Consider the following 21,060-nt stretch of genomic DNA (forward strand, 5'->3'; position numbering starts at 1 on the left):
TTCTTCCTTTTTTTTGCGGGGCTGGAGCATGGTCTGCTTTCTCCTGGGTTGCTTGTTGCACATTTTAAATCACCTCATCATGGCCAGTATAGTGCATGTATGGTTACAGGGACTGTAACAATTTCCATGTTATGACCAAGGGGCTTAGACCATAGTGCATAAGGACAGACCATAGCATAATATATCTTTCACATTTAAATTCATCTTTTCAGTAAGTGTATATATAGTTCAAGGTTGGGAAATGCAATTGGTTCTAACTTATAACCATAGGGCAAAGTTCTTGAGGTATGGGCATACCACAGGGTAATATCTGTTGCACAATTAAATTTGTTGTTTCTTTGCCAGTAAAGTGTATATATGGTTAAAATGGTGGGGATTTCAATAGTTTTCTCAAGTTATAATCCTGGGACTAAGCCCTCCATGGGTACAAACAGATCTAGAGACTAATGTAGGATACATATATGAAGTCACCATTCATATCTGAATTATATCAACTTCATATGCAAAATTTTGTTCACTATATGTGGAGCTATATGATCTTATGACCTTCTGACACCTCATCAGAGCCCAAGGAAGACTGGGGGGGGGGGGGGGGCCAAGCTAGAGACAGTATGCCAACTGCATGTCTAAAAGCCTTGAACATGACAGGCACTGGCCAGGTTCAACCAAAGGGGTGTCAGTGGCAATTTTGCACCTTATATGTTTGCCCACAAGGCAATCAAGCTAAAAGATGGTGTAGAAAAACACTCATTTTATCTGGGTCATTATGACCTTGTCATATAGGCAATGCATTTTCTCCGCTTATCAGCAAACCCTCTTTGTTTGGCAGCATTATGTTGTATGAAATTATAACCATTTTAAAGAAACCCTTTCCTCTGTTAATACCACAATGATCTTGACCCGGGATCTTTTGACCTACAAATTATGAAAGTTTCATTTGGCCCTATGTGTAAGCTACAACTAAATCATTAGTTTCCAATAACTGTAACCCTGACCCATGGCCATTTCTTTCCAAAATCTTTGGACTTTTCCCTAAATGTGGAAATTTTGCCAAAATCAGAATTGAAATACTAATGTATTGTATCCATAAAATAAGCTACCTTGATCCCTGATGGCCTTGGACAGCTTACAACCTCTAGGAATTCAACTGCAGAAATGGATGACTTGTCCTCAAATATTGAAAGAAACTGTGATCTACAAATGAGTTAAATAAAAGTTAGCAAATTGAAAAATAAAAACTGCATTTAAATACATATCTTTCAACAATGATCATTATAACATTTGCTACAGCATCAAGACAGTCCTCCCAAGCTAAAAAAAATCACCTGCTTGCCAGGTCAAAAGCCAGAAAAGAATTGTCTCCGCTTGGTGACAAGCATGAAGTTTCATCAATCATCAGTTCCTACTGGACCATAAGTGCATACGTTTCCAGTGATGTAACTGAGGGAAGGGCATGGATTATAATTAGGTAAGAATTGTGTAAGAAACATTTTGTACCAAAATTGGGATCCTTATCAAATACTTTACCCAGTCACATATGTATTAAGAGAACAGGTAAGAGGCAGAGGGAGTTACACCCCTTTTGTCTGAGTTGGTGCTGTCTCAAGTCACAAGTACGAAGCACCTTCGAGTTCTGAAAAATAGGTTATGGTTAACACTTGGTCAAAACATGGGTGCATTTTGAGAAAAAATGTTCCTCACATAAAACTGCAGCAAAGTACCTGCATCATTACAAAGCTGCTGAGTAACTTGTGATGAAGAGATTGATTTGTTTTTAAAAAGTGATTGCCCCAAGTGACTTTGAAAACTACTTGCCAAAACACCTAGTGCTCTGGTTTAACAGTTAAAACGTATAATGAAAAGGAATAAAGACTAAAGCCAGTGTCACTGGGTTTTTACATTCCCACTAACAACCTTGGATTTCACATTCACAGTCTGTCACAATGTGACCCTATTGTCTGTCCTATGATCCATCCACCCATGAGACTGAAACGAAGACAAAACCATTGATCTTTACCTCTTTGATCCCCTGTCCTTATTTGTTTTAAAAATCTCTAATGCTCAGATGCATTATTTATGAAATTGCAGTATGACAACTGGAATTCAGCTGCAAGGTCAACTGACTGGCTGAATGTGTTTAATAAAAACAACACAAGCTGGCAGAACAAATTCATCATTTGTTGTAGACAAGTCTGCCTATGAACAACTCTTGGAACATTTTGTTTGATTATGCAAAGTGAAAATACTGTACAATATGTGTCTATTGACAAATTACAATATCCATCACCTGTTTTGATAGAGTAATGGTTATTATTCTAGCTTATGCTTATTTCCTATCTGAATGAGCATACACTGATCAGATTGGAAACTCCACTTGCCTAGAGAACAAGAATTTGGAGAATCACTTATCACCAGTCAAAACTATTTTGTAATTTTCAACTGAATCCTGGAAAGCAGCGCAGCATTAGATGCTACCAATAAAGGTCCTAAAAATCAAGCTGAACCGTTTTCAATGAAAGTTGGTAAAAATTGGAGAACATAGTATCTGAACTCCATCTCACAACTTGGATAATGACAGTCAGGGAACAGTTGCGCTTGCTAGCTACAACTGTATTAATCCCAAGAGCCAATGTGAACAAGAAATTCATGTGGTCTTGCACTTATATCTGCAATTGGTTATACCAAATCCAATGCCAAAACAGTGCCAGTGATTAGGTTCTGCCCATTGTTTGAAAATATTTCACCACCATAGTTACCCAACAAAAAGACCCATTCCCCTCCACCACAACCTGAAAGACTGGTATTTTTCTGCAGATCATAACACAGCAGATGGCCCACCTGCCTAGCTCTGTACTGAGATGACAAATCTGATTAGCTGCATATTTATACTTTGAGATGGCCCACTTGAACAGCTCCATATTTGTATTGGGATGGCAAACCTGATTAGCTCCATATTTATACTGTGAGATGACCCACCTGACCAGCTACATATTAATACTGTGAGATGGCCTACTTACTAGCTCTATATTTATACTTTGAGATGGCCTACCTGACTAGCTCTATATTTATGCTGTGAGATGACCCACCTGACCAGCTACATATTAATACTGTGAGATGGCCTACTTACTAGCTCTATATTTATACTTTGAGATGGCCTACCTGACTAGCTCCATATTTATACTGTGAGATGACCCACCTGACCAGCTACATATTAATACTGTGAGATGGCCTACTAACTAGCTCTATATTTATACTTTGAGATGGCCCAGCTGAATAGCTCCACATCTATACTGTGAGATGACTTACCTGACTAGCTCCATCTCAGAGGCTTTGGTGAACTGAAGCAATGGTCTTGACTCTAATGGTCTCTCTGAATAGGCTCTCTCACAGTCAGAACTGTTAAACCACCACAGATGGAAGAACCAGTAATTTATAGCCAGGTTTCTGCCAGGCAGCGAGTGAACATGATGGTACCATCTGATGTTAAAAAAGAAATTTCCAACATTAATCATGAAAAGGTAACATTAAAGAAGCTTGTTCCACACATAAATATTCTTTGATACATGTCAAACACTTTTTTTTATATCATGCCAATTGTGTATCTAGTTCACACAATCAATATAAAGTACTATCAACGGCTTACTATCAACAGTGCAGAAGTTGAAAAATGGTGATTTTTGAGATGGCAGCAATCAACCCAGTGACCATGTATACTTTAATATGCAATAACTACTGAATGAACACAGTTTTAACACGAGTCACTTATAGCAAATGATGCTGAGCTAAGTGAAAAGAATTTTCAGGAATTCAAGATAAGACTATTTGTTACTTTTAATTGCTGAGTTTTGAAACCATCACTGATAATAAGATTTTCAAATTAGCTGCTGTTGTACGCATATTGGGTACCAGCCTGGCACCATTGCTGTTGTACACATATTGGATACCAGCTTGGCACCATTTAGGACAAAGTGGGTACCATCAAAAGTCTTCTGGTGAAAACCCTATGTCATAATGATCTTCCTTCTATTCAGGGTGAGTAGTGACAAAAAGATTTTTAAAATAGTTATCATGGCAGTCATACTGGCACCATTTTCACCTAGGACCAACTAGGTATCATTAGTATATTGCTGAAAACCCAATTTTCATATAGCTATCCGTTTGAGAAGGAGAAACATGTACATCTATGTGGTTATGTAGGCACATTTTCTCATCTTAAAGTCAATATTAATTGTTATTCTAAAATTTAATAAAAATATATTTTAGTCAAAAGGTATTAAATCGTGATTACTGAATGCTATGCACCTTAATTGTCATAAAAAGATTACATTGAAAAAGGTGCCAGTTGGCCAGGTACAAAACGGGGTCTAGATATGACCAAATCAGGTCTAATTCTAAAAAATATTGAGTACAATCCAGTTTGTACTCAATCCCACTTTTAGGTTGACCTTATCCCAAAATGTCAAAGCACATTAATACTGATTGTGCTATATTTCTTGAAGTGTGTATATAATAACCTTTGAAGCAATTAGGATGTACGAGGATTGAAATAAAGTCAATAATAATAAAGGTATATGTAATCTAAAAAAAAACATCCATTACTGAAATAGTACTGAATGCCTACATGACATGTATGACTTGTAATATAATCATAACAATATTTCCAAGATAGGACTTTCCATTCAGGAGTAGAATAACAAGATTTTCAAGATGACCACTATGGTGGCCATACTTGACATCATAAGAATCTTCTGGTGAAAACAGCATGTAATTGTAACTTTCTAGAGTTGTGATAAAAAATTTAAGATGGCTGCCATGGCAGTCATTTTGGATGTCAGACTGTCATCATTTTTACTTTACTGATATGACCATCCATTCAGGAGGAATAACAATAACAAGAGTTTCAAGAAGTCTGCCATGGTGGCCATACTGAATTCAGATTGGCACCATTTTCATTTAGAACAAAGTAGACATCATGAGAAGACTTTTCGTGAAACCCCAATCATTATATGATCATACATTTAGGAGTAGTGATAAAAATATTTTAAGATGGCCACCACGGCAGTTAAACTGGACTACAGATAGGCAGCATTTTCATTCAAGATCAACTAAACAATCACAAGAAATCTTTCAGCAAAAATCATGCATTAATATGACTATCCATTTTGGAGTGTGTGTGTTTGTGATTTGGATTTTTAACATAGCTTAACAATTTTTCAGTCATATTGCTACAATGTCTGCAGTGTGGCAGTTTATAGTAATGCCTAGCGCTGGGGACATCATGCCGCAGACATGTAGCACAATGTCCCATCCAGTCACATTATCCTGACATCAGGCCGACCAGTCCTAACACTAACCTCTAAGTCTTTGGTTTGACTCGTCCGAGGATCGAACCCATGACCTCTCGCATCTGGGCCAGACACTATAACCACTAGGCTACTGGAGCGGTCCCATTTTGGAGTAGAAATAACAAGATTTTCATGATGATCTTAGAGGTGCCAACATTGGATGTCAGATCGGCACCATTTTCATTTAGGATCAACTTGACATCATAAGAACTCTTTTAAATAAACCCCATATCGATCTGAACATTCATCCAGAAGGATTAGTGATAACAAGATTTTCAAGATGGCTACTGTCATGGCTATGTTGGATGTCCATGCAGCACCACTTTCACATAAGACCAACTAGACCATGGAATAAACGTGTGTGTAAAGTTTCAAGGCAACAGGCCATCCCACAAACTCTTCTGGTTTATCACCATTAGAACAAGGTATTGCTGCCTTATTCTAGCTTTGATTTTCTACTAAATTCCTCTTCTTCTTAATGGTGTTGCCACTAATACAGATTTTAACAAATATTATTCTCAGGGTTTTTGTTCAGTTTAAATCAAATTAAGTTCCATCATTTTGTTCTTTTTTGTGGAGTTGTCTTTTTGTGGTAATAGTACTTGTAGTGTTCCTTTAGTCCCTAATGTGAGACTACACATCTGCTGCCATCAAATTAATCTGTTTATTCACATAATTTAACATTAGATCGCATATTAAAACTATGTTACCTATAGATTTTATTGGAATAAAGGTGCTCCATGATTAAATATGTTCCGTTATTCAACATTTTGCAGCAAATTAAAAACATACAAAAAAGTCGGCAAAGAATAATAATGAATACTGTTAAAAGCTATATTTTCTTGTCAGTCCAAAAGCATCAAAAAGAACGTCATAGAAAAACATAATTCAGATAATCAGGCCTAGAGTCATCAAAAAAGTGTAACCCACATATGTGTAAGATGAACCATAGGTAATGTATGCAATTTAAGCAATTAACAGCAGTCATTACCAATATATAATGTCAGCTATCTAAACAGCCAGCCAAACAGATTGTACTATTTAAGGATGGAATGCATCAAAATAGGGAAGCTGTCTGCTCACTTGTCAGCTGTTCAGGTATTATCAATGCACAGATGTTGGAGAATCTTAAAACTTATAATGCTTGTACCATTCTGGTGGCCAAGTGGTTAGAGCGTCCACCTCGGATGCGGGAGGTTGTGGGTTCGAATGCCAGTGGAGTCAAACCAATGGCTTGTAAAATTGGTACGGACAGCTGCCTCGCCTGCTGCTCTGCATTAAGAGGTTAGTGTTAGGACTGGTCAGCTTGGTGTTAGGATAATGTGAATGGGTGGGATATAATGCTGTACGTCTGCGGCATGATGGACCAGTGCTAGACATCACTATAAACTGTCATGCTGCTGACATCATAGTGATATGAATGAAAAATTGTTAAAGATACATACAAATCCAAAACACAACACACTTATAATGTATTAACTGCAAATAAAAGCAATACCAAGCTTTTGAATGATCAAGGAAAAAGGTAAAGTTACAGTTTCAATCTAGTAACACATGCTATGGATATGAATGGAATAAGGGAACAGTTCTATCAAGCAAGATTTATATACTTTCCATTAGAATATTTCAAAAATAAAAATCCAGGGACTACCAACATAAATTGTGGCACCTAACAGTCCTAAATAAAAATGCTGAATCATCCCTGCTGCTGTAGTACAAATACTATCAATTCCAAGCAGCTTTGGAACAGGCTGCCAGAGTCAATTTTTGAAAATGTAAGGCTGAAAACACTGACTTCGAACCATGTTGTACTTTAAAGCTCCTTTACAGCAATTCTTTTAATTTTTAAATAACCACTAATTTTTCACATACAAGTGTTGCACCTAGAGTACAGATTTTTGTGCAAAATCCCTCAAATTTTGACCCTTTGCACCATTCATTATTATTTTAGAGTAACAAAATCTCAAAATCCCCTTGGTGTACATCAATTCTGAAAGTACATGCAAACTGAGAAACTTGTATATACCAAATTCCATGTCCTATATCACCTGTCAATATTCACATCAGTGCAGATGAATATGAATGGTACAGTTGTGACCTGTTTACAATGTTCTCCATTGTAAGAGATATCATAATCATTACTGCATGAATTGTTTTTGTTGTATGTAATTATTACCAAAGTGTTTGCAATAAATACTCAAAACTGGCACCATCCAGTAAACAGATTATCAAATTTGTCTGCATAGCACCAAAATAAACAATCAGTCTGTCAGTAAATACTAGCTTAAATGGCTATGTGCAATTCATGAATCATTGCCAGTTACTTGAACAACCTTAACAAAGTCAAACTCAATAGCAGTGAGCACATGTGAATATGGTAGTCACAGGATACAACAAAACCATTGTTGACACATGCTCTATTCTTGATGACAGTGACAGGATTCTGATCATTATTCTCTGAATGAAGATGTTGAGAATTATGTCTACTTCTGTTCTTTTACAAACAGTATGTGACTTTCGTTTAAATATATTTTTTGAATTTTTGCACAATAACACTGGAAAGGGAATTATTATCGATATCACATGACTCTTGGACCTCTCATATCACGGACATGTAGATTGCAAGATTTATATAATCATGTGAACTAGCAATGCAAATGGCAAGTACCAGGTCAAATTTCAATGATGTTAAGTTCTGTTTGTTAATGGATTAAAGACATAATGATTATAATACTCAGAAAATAAATCACTTTCCTATTGATTTCGTGCAATCAAATTTCAATGACATTAAGTTCTGTCTGTCAACAGATTAAAGTCATAATGATTATAATATAATTTCTCAGAAAATAAATCATTTTCCTTTTGATTGCATGCAGGTATGACTTAATTGTAACATCGTTTAAGTTTACTAGACATCAAGTTTTCAATAAGCAAATGATGCTGTCCCTACACACCACATAAATGTTCAAATATCAAAAATGGGGTGAGAAAAGGTCAGACGAAGATCAGACATCGTGAAACATTATGAATGAGAGACATCTGATTTTGTTGCACAGGATGATTTAATGTCACACAGCAGTGATAAAATTCAGACGATTCTTGATCACTGTGATATTGTGAAAAGAACAGTGTCAATATCAGCCAGTACTGGACCAACATTTGAAAAATAAAGTTTCAGAAAGTAGTAGTTAGAGGCAATGATCCCAAGTACAGTTTTCTAGCACTACAGAGAACGCTAGCAGCCAATCATGCTTCAAACTTCCCAAATCCACTCAAGTTAATACAGCTTGTTTTTGCCTTTCCTCTCTTAACATGAACATGGATTTAGCACACAAAATGGCACAAAGACTGTGAAATGTAACAGATTATTAGAAGACTGATTGAAATGTTTGATGAATAACTCACAAAACGGATTGAGAGTTAAGATTACAACTTTTTACCTGCTCTCAGGCTATGGAGAGCACAGAAAGACAGATAACTAGTTCAATAACTGAATGGATAAAATTATAGATTTACATATAAACTTAAGTGAAGATCTGTATGATACAAAAAGTACATGTGTATTTTAAGCTTTTTATTAAAAAATTCAATACATCTTACAATAGTTGTCTTGTCCTTTTTAAATTTTGTGTGTCCCCTTAATTGTGGGTCAGAGGGAACATTATCCCTTACCCAAAGAATGCTAGGTGCAACGCTGACACACCATCTATCAATAAAAGTTGCAATTAATTAAATGTAGACAAAACTTTCTAGTTTATATAAAAATTTTACTGAGAAGATTTACATTTGCAAGAAAGATAAGAAAATACAGCTGAATTTTAACAAGAATAAGAGATTAAAATCATATAATTAAAGCATTGTTTTTCTTGCTCTTTCTAATCATCTCATTATTTTTCAACCTTATTTTTTGATGTGTTATAACTGGATTAAAGAAAAGATTATGGTTCAAATGACTTAAAAAGATACCAATGTATGATTTACGTAATTCCAACAACCAAATTAAATGTATTATTTATACAGGTTATGTCAATGGTGAGTAAATATGGGCAACTTTTTTTTACCAATGCGTAGAATAATAAAACAGGAGATTAATAAATTTAAAAAAATACTGTCTGAAACATGTTTCAAAATAGCTTAGAAAAATACAGATGTATAATTAAAGATGCCAATGGATACCAGGGTACTTGGGTACCCAACCGGTGATAATAACCCGGATAATAAAATGGACAACCAAGTGCCCCTAAACAGTTTCCAAGTTCAGATCAGGACACAGAATAATGATTACAGTTCGAGGCTCGTTTCGTGTGAGCATTTATTCGTCACAGGGGCTCATATCACTGCTTACTTGACATACATGTACTATATAATAATACATGTGAGGACACTTCTATCCTTTCTCGTGCAACCTATTTAAGAATCAACATTGGTTGTTGTTGTTGTGGGGTTTAACGCCATTTTTCAGCACACGATAGGCTATACATGGCGGCCAGTATTAATGGTGGAGGAAGAACCTGGGAAAACCCCGGAAAGAACCACCGACCCACGAGAAGCTACTGGCAAGCTTTCTCACATACCCACATTGGCTGAATCCGAGACTTGAACCGCCACAGACAGAGGTGAGATGGCAGTGATCCATAACGGAGAGCGCTTTAGACCACTCGGGGCCCCAATCAACATTGGTATTTCCAGCTAGATTTTGTGTAGTGTAATAAATTTGGTACCAATGCTTAACTCAGCCATTCAACTTTATATGCCTTCCAAAGTCTGGCCTACGGTCTTAGCTTTAAGGAATGCCAAACCATTTTCCCACGCTACCGCTCGACATTGCCAACTTCTTGAATGGAATAGCGCCCTCTCATTGGCCATTCGAACATGACATACTGCACCTTTTTTGAACTTGTTTTTTTATTAATTTTTAGAACATATATGACTGACTGTTTAATTGGAAACAATGATACGAGCTCCTGTGTTCATCGTTAAACTTCCGTATAATTTCCCTATTTCTGTTTACAGTATTACATAAAACAGTTCCAAGAAAACTGACGGGTTTCTTGAATGTGTCCATCATTTGTGGACTTTACAACTATTCTCGAAAATTACTGTGGACATGTAGACTAGTTAAAGTGATTGTAATGAATATATAATTTATCAATTTCTTTTGTGTCTATACTCTTGTATGAACAACTAATCCACCCGATTTGTGACAAAATTTTAACTGCCAATCCAGGTAAGCAGCAAACATAAATGCATGTTTTTCATACAATTTTCTGTAATTATGACATGTAGTATATAGATTCCTCTTTTTATGCTCAGATTTTATGCTTTTTTGCCACTTATATTATTGAGAGTTATGCTTATACTTCTCTTGGTGGTTGGCATATGTGAACCTACAACAAAGCCATGAGACTAATGCCTAGTTGTATTAGAAACTTCGTTTCCCATTGGTTATTTTGCTTGCGCATGAGCAGAAGGTAAAAGTTGGAGTTCTTTTTTTCTTGTTTTCTTTTTGCTTAACAGATCCATCATTTTTGTATGGAGACTGCGTTTTATTCCAAATGCCCACCTTATCCTAGTTTTTGCAAAGGTTCACCTGTCTGTGTGCAGTTCAGACCAGTCTGCCTTAGATATGAGGCCAAAAGGTCTAAAATCTGGACATAAAACTGCATTCCAAAAACGAGCAAATTTTGGGTGGAAAAAAAAAACGAGCCCCAAAAAATTAAGGTTTTCCCTATGTATTTTGTAGTGCAACTAGAACTTCCAGATTATTTGGTATCATTGTAGAGCTATATCTGTCTGCTTTTTTGTAATACCACCCACGTTGGTGTATCTTAAATGACCTTGATGCTGCTGAGCTCGGAAATAGGGTACAGCCTCATCATGCCTACAGGCGGGATTGGGGCCAAATGAGTTAAGCATGTTTCATTTTAATACACTAAAGATGAAATGTCTTTAAACAGTTCTCACTTTCATTCAATATCATCCTCTGTCCATCATCTCTACCATGAATACAATATTTGACTGTACTAATTAAAAATGGTTTGTCAGCTATCTTTGGCACAAGCACTTGTTTTCCCAAAAAGTATTTGTAGATAAAAGTTCTGGCATAATACGCATACACGTACTATGAAATTTTAATTCCTAAACTGATATTGTATCCCAAAGATCACTGTAAGGAATTACCCTTTCAAGATGACAATCTTGGGAACATCATACAGAATATTCTTTTTTAAATTGTAATACTGTCTGTTTATAAAAAATAACAGCAATTCTATTTGACAGCAGTTTGCATGATTGTGGTTCAACAACCTCACTATTCCATCTTTCAATATGAGCCAGAGAACTTCCAGATTTATTTTGTCCTTCATGCCACAACAGCAGATAAGTTCAAGTACAATCAATGTATCATTTCGATGAAGTAAATATACTTATCAACAATTAACTAAGATTAAAGCAAGACTTTGTTGCAGGCCAACTCTGTAGTGGGTCAAGTATGTTATGGGGAAATTTCCTTATTAAATTTGTATGGGCCGACTCTGTTCTGGGCTCACTCCATCATGGACCAAGATCTTCTGCTACCACACGTGCTATATGTACACCAATCCTCAACAACTCACAACCTGATAACATGCAAACTTGCTTGTAACACGAGGTCAAGCATGGATCACATTCTTGTAGCTAGAAAATAACCCAAAACTTAAGCCCTATTTGCTGAAGAAAATCATGATCAAACTTGGCATATGAAATCTTGACATAACGCTGATTTTATCATCAAAAATGATAGATAGCACCTGGAAAATTGTTGTTGTTGTTGTAGGGTTTAATGCCATTTTTCAGCACACAATAGGCTATACATGGCGGCCAGTATTAATGGTGGAGGAAGAACCGGGGAAATCCCCAGAAAGAACCACCGACCCTCGAGAAGCTACTGGCAAGCTTTCTCACATACCCACACTGGCCGAATCCGAGACTCGAACCTATGCAGACAGAGGTGAGATGGCAGTGATCCGTAACGGACAGCGCTTTAGACCACTCGGGGCCCCCCTGGAAAATTGAACCAAAATTGCAAAATTCTCATTTTTAATAAGAAGTCATCTTGTACAAATGAATTCTTTGTACACCATAAATGACTTTTCAAAATGTCACTAATTGGAGGTAGAACTTAAATTTAAAAAAATACTAATTAAGAAAGTTTTGTCAAGTGAAATTCATGTTTTAGTTCCATCTTTTAGTTTGGTTGAAGCGTAATCATCATAAATGCAATGTATTCAAACATGAAGTATGTCAGTCTACCCTAAAAGATAAGTATGCATGCATTACTGTGAGAACCTAAATAAGTGCCAACCATGTTTCAATATCTGACTTGCTTAAGTATTTGTTCTATTGCTGCACTGAATTGAAAGCTGTCCTGCTTGTACTATCATGTTAAGTATGTCTTTTGTATCAAATAAAGGGGGAGAATAAAAGAAAAGTTAAAAGACATGCAAATCCTACCTACATATCAGCTAGCAGCCATGATCGGGTGTAAAGTCAACTAATTTCAATGGATGAATTGAACAATATTATAAATACTGTGTACGTTACATAATTATACCACCTTAAATTAGCCAAGGATAAATGTGATCAAAGATAGCAAGGCAAGCAAGAAAAATGGATACTTGGTGAAATAAAAAGCTTTCTTTTACAGATATGGTTCACTGTGGAGAAGCATGTTTCAGAGTTTGTAGTTAAAAAATTCCAGAATTGATCAAATATTTTTCCATCCATTTGTCCAGGACAAGTGTCTTCAGAAAATTCACTTCTCCCAAAATTGTACTTACATGCCAAAATTTGATGAGATTTACGTTCTTTACTCCACAGAAATAACAAATGAAATAAGGTACAACATAATTATTTATTAGAAGTATTTAAATTTGTCAAAACTACTGATTGATACAACACATTTGACTACTTCATACATATATGTCTTAGCTGCTGGATTTTAAAGAAAATGTCTGTGTACATGTCTGCCTCCTGGACCAGCACTAAGCCAACAGATAATACCTGTGTCTGGGTTGAAGCTCTCAAGCTCTGGTCTGTAAAGTCTCTTGGTTTAAACAAGTCTTGATTAAATTCATTGAACAAAATCCTCAATCACACTCAGCAGTGGACAGTCTTAGAACAAACATGATTTCTAACAGTTTGAATAACAGACAGAGAGAAGGTGGAATGTTACAAGAATTTCAACAGGTGAATCTGCTGACTACTTGTATGCTCTCACCATTGCTTTGAACATTAAATACTGCTGATGAAAGGGTGTACAGTCTTCTTCTATGTGATTGAGATGAACCTGCAAGTCTTCCCTCCAATATTTCATGGGCGCTGCCCTCTCATGAGGATAGTGCCTGTAGTTGTAGACAAATACACTGGCTGAATTTCCAAGTGCCAGTTCTGATTTTGTTTACAATAACCGCAAAACATCTTTCCATCGAAGTCAATAAATTCAAGTCTGGGATAACAATCAACAAATCAAAACTTCTGTCCTTCAGTTATGTCATGTTTAAAATTTCTGCTGATAAATTTTGGCAGCTTATGTCTCTTTGCAGAAAGAGTTACCTCATACTTAGTTGCAGTCTTATGTTTTATCCCTTCTTGTCACAAGTATTTTCCTTCTCTGAATCTTCTTTATTACTGACCTTCAGAAAATAATTTTGCAAACCCAAAGAGTAAATAACAGCTTGTTTGACAACTACTTCTAAAGCGATTTCAACAAACATTTTGTTGTTTAAATATAAATCAAATGCAATATTGTATGCAGAAATTAAACCTCTGTATAATCAATTAAAAGTTAAATCATTATTGTCATTTAATCAGTACATAAAGGAAACCATCACTTTTTTGGGAGGGGAGGTCCCTCTGCAACTTGTGCTTTCGCTTCTAGTTCAGTATGTTTTTGGTAAAGTTTCTTTCTTTAACTCAATTATACTTACTCAGCAGATTGAATCAGAGTAAGCTATACGTAAGGATCTGGCTTTGGTAAACACAATACATCAAACCTGCTGAAAACACTATTAATTAATCATACAGGCTTTGTTTTGTTTGGCATGTTTTGTCAATAATGTGGTCGTTTAGCCCAAAGCGCAGACAAGCAGTAATATAACGTGTGAAAAGGAAACAGTTATCAATGACCACTGGTAGATGTGATACAAGATGTAAATGTGCATATGGAAAGCGGTAGAATAAGGAGTTCAGTATACCCCAATCATGAATGTCCTGGAAAAATGTAGATAAGGTGATTAAAGCATGAAAATATAGATTTGCCAGACTTTTTAAAATAAATGTCCCTGGTTTTGGAAAAAAAGAATCTTGTTTTGTTTTGAATTGAATCAAGAACAAAAAGCACGGATGTAACACACAATGTTTTTATATACACATGAAAGTAGTTCAAACTAGATGGAATAATGGTAATGATTTTTCCGAGGTTAGGCATCTTGAAAACAAAGGTAATTTATACAGAAAAACGAACAACTCAGAAAGAGCTCTTTATTTGCAATTATTCCCAACATGAGTATATAACCGCTCCTGTGGCCTAGTGGTTAGAGCATCCGCCTCGGATGCGGGAGGTCATGGGTTCGATCCCCAGCCGAGTCATACCAGAGACTTACAAAAATGGTACTAACAGCTGCCTCGCTTGGCATTCAGCATTAAGAGGTTAGTGTTAGGACTGGTCGGCCTGGTGTCAGGATAATGTGACTGGGTGGGACATCGTGCTACATGTCTGCGGCATGATGCCCCAGTGCTAGACATCACTATAAGCTGCCACACTGCAGACATCGTAGCGATATGACTGAAAAATTGTTAAAGATACATTAAAAAAGTCCAAATCACACACACACCAACATGAGTATAAAACATGTAAGCTATTAAATATCCCAGTTGTATCCAATAGTGCAAGTACAGTGATTTGTTATCATGCATATATTGTGCTGATAAATGCACTAAGTTCCACAGCAATCCACTAAAAACTGCAAGAGTAGTTGCATTCATAAAATTCAGTCATACACTGTACCCAGATCTAAATCAAAGAAGGCAATACAAATTACTGTAGCTCACAGATTGTCAATTTGGGCATCTTTAAATGAAGACCACATGTTTAGAGTTTTACAGCCATCTATTAAAAAAATATGCAAGATCAAAAGATTGTGTCACACTGCATTATGGTAAAACAAAAAAGGGCAATAACTCTAATAAATATAAAAAAATAATCTGCTGATATGTGCATTTTCAGGTCATGACCATACTATTTAGTACCAAGTTTCATTGCATTTCATCATAAACCATGAGACTAATGGTACTAATGAGTGCCATAGGAAATGACTGACAGACAGACATAAGGATTATGTGGAAGGATTGACAGACAGACACAAGGATTATGTGGTAAAAATATAAAATACAGCTTACTTGAAAGGGATAAACAGGCAGTCACCTTTGGTCATGTTAACTTCAAACCACGGGGCCTCTTTCAAGCCTGGGAATTTGTCCAAATCAACTTTCTCAACGTCAACTGTGCTAAATGTCCCATCCTTTTCAAAGCCATCTCTCTCCACCAAGTCCCTGTGTTTCTGTCAAATATACCAATACAAATGCTCAGATCACACTCTGGTAACCTTGATTCACTTGGTTACAGCTGAATGTGCTTTATATACTGGTCAATATAATTAAATGAATTATTATTCTCTCATTCTTACATGTGTATGATTGTGTTTTCAAGTGCAGAACAATGAAAGACAATATCTTTATTGTTGATCATGTGATGGTGGTCTTTCACCATATGACCTTCTACTGCAATAATAGTTCATACAAACTATCAAAAACTCTTTGATTTACATCATCAATACTCAAGATAAAATAAACTGCAACACATTTACATTTTAAATCATGCATAAGTTATAGCTAGTATTGCACATTCAGGACATTTTATACTGACCCTGGTTCATTTGCAAAATATACTAGAATTGTTATTTTTTAAAATAAATCTCTTCATAAACAGAAAATCAATTCTGAATAAAGGACTCTCATTATTTTTCTTTGACATGTATAACATTAATGAAAAAAGTGAACATAATTTTTTTACCTATTCATATTTTACAATGTGCATGCTATATGCAGTAAACAATCAGATCCTGTGTATTGTCATTGCTTTGATGGTCTAGATCACCATTATTATTATGATGTTATGTGTTTAAATATCCTTTACAGTTTACCTCAAATTTTTAAGTGGAAACCTAACTTTTATGCTCTTTTTGTAAATAAAACAAAAAAAAAAAATCCATTTTTATTGGGTGTTGGCTGTTTACAATATTTGTACCCAATATTTTGTTAAGAACGTTAAATATTTCTTCCTGCTGCACTATGCAAAATTCTAATTATCGGGTGGAATTTTCTTAACCTATACCAAAGTATACAAAGAATTCTATTATTCTTCACCAAAGCTGAACTGATCCCTAACTTATATCAAACTGTGTTCCCTTTGTTTATCTTAATTGCTCATTATTTGTGATGTGCTCAGAGAGAAGATTAAAGTGATGTAAGTCATATCTTGGTCAACACTTGAATTACACGCCACAAGTGATACCAAGTCAGGCATTATTATCTCTCATCATTGCAAGATATCAGAACCACGGTAATGTGAATGACACAGATTTCCCTGACAACATCAGAGATGCTGCCTGGATTTTTTTCAAATGGTTTAACTTGCCCCCCCCCCCTCCTTCCCATGACAGTAGGAGAAAAAAAAAAAACACAGGAGGGAAATGGTCACAGTTCAATATTCACTTAACTCTCAAATATATGTCTTTCTCCCTCTGCTTGCTCCATTCATTTAAAAACTATATTGAAATAAAAGAAACTCAAAAGATCTCTCCTCTAGTTATATAACAGTAATATGTTGATAGTTTCTGAAATTAATCTATTCCTTATCTATGAATATTCTTTTGTTGTGAGAACCCCTTTCACAATCTGCTGTCTGAAAGGGCATAGGCTGAACAAACTGGGAAACTTCTTTAAAGTTTCTAGGATATCTCTGCCTCAAAATAAGATTTCTTACCAACTTTCCTGAATCAGTGCATTGATGATTACTAGATTTCTTATCTGCTCCTTAATGATGTATTAGGATTCTAAGATTATCAATGCAATAGTCTGCTTTTTCTGCCAGGTATTTTGATCAAATGAACATCCTTACTTTTTAATTTATTTTTAGATTCTTATTTATTCAATTTATCTTAAATCTTTTTAGCATTAGATTCCTTAGTGCTGAATTGTTTGAGAAATGAAAATTGCACTCTACTTTTAAACTGCCTGTATTTTAATTAGGCTTGGTATTCTGCCTTTACATTTAATTTCAAAATACTGTTGAATAGTGGGGACTGACTGCATACATCTGTTTTTGTCCATCCTGTATGTACATCAGACTACAGGGGCTCATATCATTCCTTAAAATTTGCCTAGAAATAATACATTTAATAAAGACGTCCAGATGTGTATTGGATCTTGCTATTGTTTTGGGACCAGGATTGCATTTACTGGGAAAACTCACTGTACCTGGTTCTAGTTAAAGGTCAAGGCGTTGACAAAATGAGATATTTTGGTCTTGGGCCGACTGATTTCTGCTGCCCAATTCTGGTACCAGCTATTGATATTTTAATCACTATAGCAATTACCAGGTTCCATATGGTGTGATGGAATTCCATGAATGATTTAGGTGGGCTTCAACACCACAATGGTGCTAGCCTGATAGTACATGCAATAATGGAATGCTCTGGTTGCAACACTGTTGACTTGGGATACCTGGAAAACAATCATTGTACCCAGGTGGTACATTGTATTTGTATAGATCAATGTAATGATGATAGAGGAAATGTTCATTATAGCCACCAGCTGGGAAAGACTGAAGTAGCCAGTACCAGGATTTGAATGTGCTCATGGTATATCTACTACTCGTTTAGCAGATCCACATGGTTTGCAGTCCAGGACTACTTCTTTGGTAAAACTTGCAGCCTCAGTCCTAATAAACTGGGAGTCCCAATAATTATACTTTTTAAATCTCCATGAAATTCAGAGTTTATTACTGTGTCACAAATACATGCCATCAGATTGCTCATCATTGTGAAATATGTAGTTTATAATGAATGAAAAATTAAGGCAGCTGATAAACACTTACAACTCAATGGTCTTACACCAAGAAGCAGAAAAAAGTGAGAAAAAAAACCCAAAAAGTTTTGGAAAATTCAACAAATAATCAATTTCCCTTGAATACAAACTGAACATTTAAAAAGAACGTACAGTATTTTATCAAATCCCAAATAGTTCTAAAAGTTTTATCACAAGTCAAAATATATGAAGTTCCAACTGAATTTCAGTGGTATTCCAAATATATTCTGATATTGAATGTCTTGATGTGCCTGTAGTCTTGTACCTGCTAATGTGCCGATGGACTGGAGTGTGGTGATGTATCAAGTCTTATTAAGCCTTTTGATGTATCACAATATAATCCAAAATGTCACTGACAGAATTCACTATAATTCTAAATTATTGTTTTAGTATGAGAATATTTTGGGGCACTTTCTAATTCAGTGAAAAATAATTTCAATAAATACATCCATCCAAACTAAAAACAGAACAATAAGAATGATTCTGCTTCAGATGTTAGTGCAAAAATTAGTAATTTTTCAAGTAAACAACATTATGTAAAAAGATAAGATACAACAATAGAGCCAGGATGTAGGTCAGTTTCCTTTTGTAAAACATTTAAAGTTGTCAGCAAGTTTATGAATTATATATGAAAAACTAATATCATACATTACAGAAGCAAACATGTTTAACTCTATTGATAATGACCTGAATATTTAAATCTATACTCATAGAGAAATATTAGCTACATATTATGTTGTTTACAAAATAAATCTTACTGGTCAGGTACACCATTAACCTGATATTGGACAAAGGTTAAGTACAAAATACTGATGTACATAACATATAATCACTGACAATAGCCAACAAATACATAACATCAAGATATCTGTGTTTGTGTTAAAACTATAACAATGCCATTACTTATTTTTCTGTGCAGTTTGATCATGGGAAGAGTACACTTTCTTTTTTGTAATATTTATTTAATTAGCTTAATTTAATTTCAGATCAATAAATTTGTCTAAGACACTGGAAGAAGAAATAAATAACCATATTCCATTCACTTTTCTTTACTTCATTTTTAAGCAATGAAGCATACTACATTCACTGTTTTCTGTAATAAACTTTTAATAAGTTTTGCCACAGCAGGTTTAGGATCAAAATTCTTCAGCCCTGGACTTGATGTTCCTTGGGTTGTCATTGCATTTTTCCTTCCACAATCACACAAGAAGTGCATAAAGCTAATACTGTTCCATTACTTGCTCATTTTTCAGCACACTGGAATGTCCTATGCCATGATTGATTCCACAAATCTTCAATCTCTTTGGCACTGTTTTCTTTATAAAAACTAGATGCATCATCTGTCATACAGTCTTAAGACAAACATGCTCATATGCAGCCTTGTGCTTGTCACCAATGAAATTATGTCAAGTTTTCACTTGAACAGTATACCCAAGATTCCCTTTCAACAACATATGCCTGTTTTTACCAGTAATTTTTTTTCGTATACCAGAAAAAAATGAGCCTGTTAGTATCCATGAACAGACAAACTGTAAAATGTGTTTTAAGTCTTGAAAGTTAACTGTCTCAACATCATAGTCTGTCAGAAGCTGCTCTATTCTTTTCATGCAATTGTAGTCCAATACCCCTGTTGACTTTAATCAGTGATTGACAACAGCAACACAACACCAGAAGAGTAGGCTTATCTCTTTGATTCAGGTGGCATAATGTTATATACAAGCAGTATAATTTTGCCTTCCATAGTCTGTTAAAATAGACAACTTACAGTTAGAGTTGGATTTCCCATGGTTATCAAATTAATGAAAACATAGTATTGGATTGTTGCTGTGGCTTTGCAAGTGAGGGACCCTAGAAGCCAGTTTCATCACGTGTATTTGCTGTCAAAACAATGCCTGAAGCCATCAAAGAGATAAGTTAACTTTCCTTCCAGTGCTGTTGTGTGTGACTTAATTGTTGATGCATGAAGCATTTGAAATAAAGGCTTTCACGTGAACCAGGCACCTAAATAAAACATTAGATTGGGTGCATGTAAACACCACAACTATTTACTTTATAAATGAACTCTAAGCCAAAGTTGTTAATTGTGTGCATTAAGTTGGTGACTGACAGTGACGATAGTGGAATGACAATATGTAGTCTGAGTTTCCTCAGACCCTTCCCACCCCATTTTTAATATTCTGACATTATGTTTGGGTATGGGGTATAAGCCAATTGGTTATCGAAAAGTTGGAACTCACCACCACCTTGAGAAAACCAGAATCATAAAGCACAGAGCACTTGTTAGTGATAGTTCTGTCTGCATCATGTGACTACTGCAAAGTTATGTGCTCTCTGCTTCATGAATCTGGTTTTCTCTAGGTTGCAGCAACAGCGACATGTTTCTGGTCATTGTTCTAAATAAATAAATTAAGAATTAAGTATGCTTTATTTCTTTTTACAAACATCATGTGTCTTTCATTTAATATTTTTTAACAACAACCTTGGGAATGGGTTAATTGTTGATATCATGTGACTACTGGCCCACTGATAT

At 35.4% G+C, this 21,060-nt stretch overlaps 1 protein-coding gene and 1 non-coding gene across 4 annotated transcripts in view; both read right to left on the bottom strand.

Annotated features, from left to right (window-relative positions):
- Positions 1-21,060, bottom strand: part of LOC149801554 (uncharacterized) — a 40,124-nt gene that overhangs the window by 4,386 nt on the left and 14,678 nt on the right. For all 3 annotated transcript variants that reach the window (XM_089955776.1, XM_089955775.1, XM_089955777.1), the window contains exons 4-6: positions 15,783-15,943; positions 3,307-3,477; positions 1,101-1,194 (exon numbers count right to left, since the gene is read on the bottom strand). In XM_089955776.1, coding sequence (XP_089811902.1) covers positions 1,101-1,194; positions 3,307-3,477; positions 15,783-15,943 — 426 coding nt within the window. The remainder of the gene's footprint in view (positions 1-1,100; positions 1,195-3,306; positions 3,478-15,782; positions 15,944-21,060) is intronic.
- Positions 16,883-16,989, bottom strand: LOC149801555 (Z30 small nucleolar RNA). Its single transcript, XR_016420818.1, has one exon. It is a non-coding gene; the product is annotated as a Z30 small nucleolar RNA (small nucleolar RNA).

Source organism: Sinohyriopsis cumingii, chromosome 4 (assembly GCF_028554795.1).
Source record: "Sinohyriopsis cumingii isolate HCF-2022 chromosome 4, ASM2855479v2, whole genome shotgun sequence".
NCBI lineage: Eukaryota > Metazoa > Mollusca > Bivalvia > Unionida > Unionidae > Sinohyriopsis > Sinohyriopsis cumingii.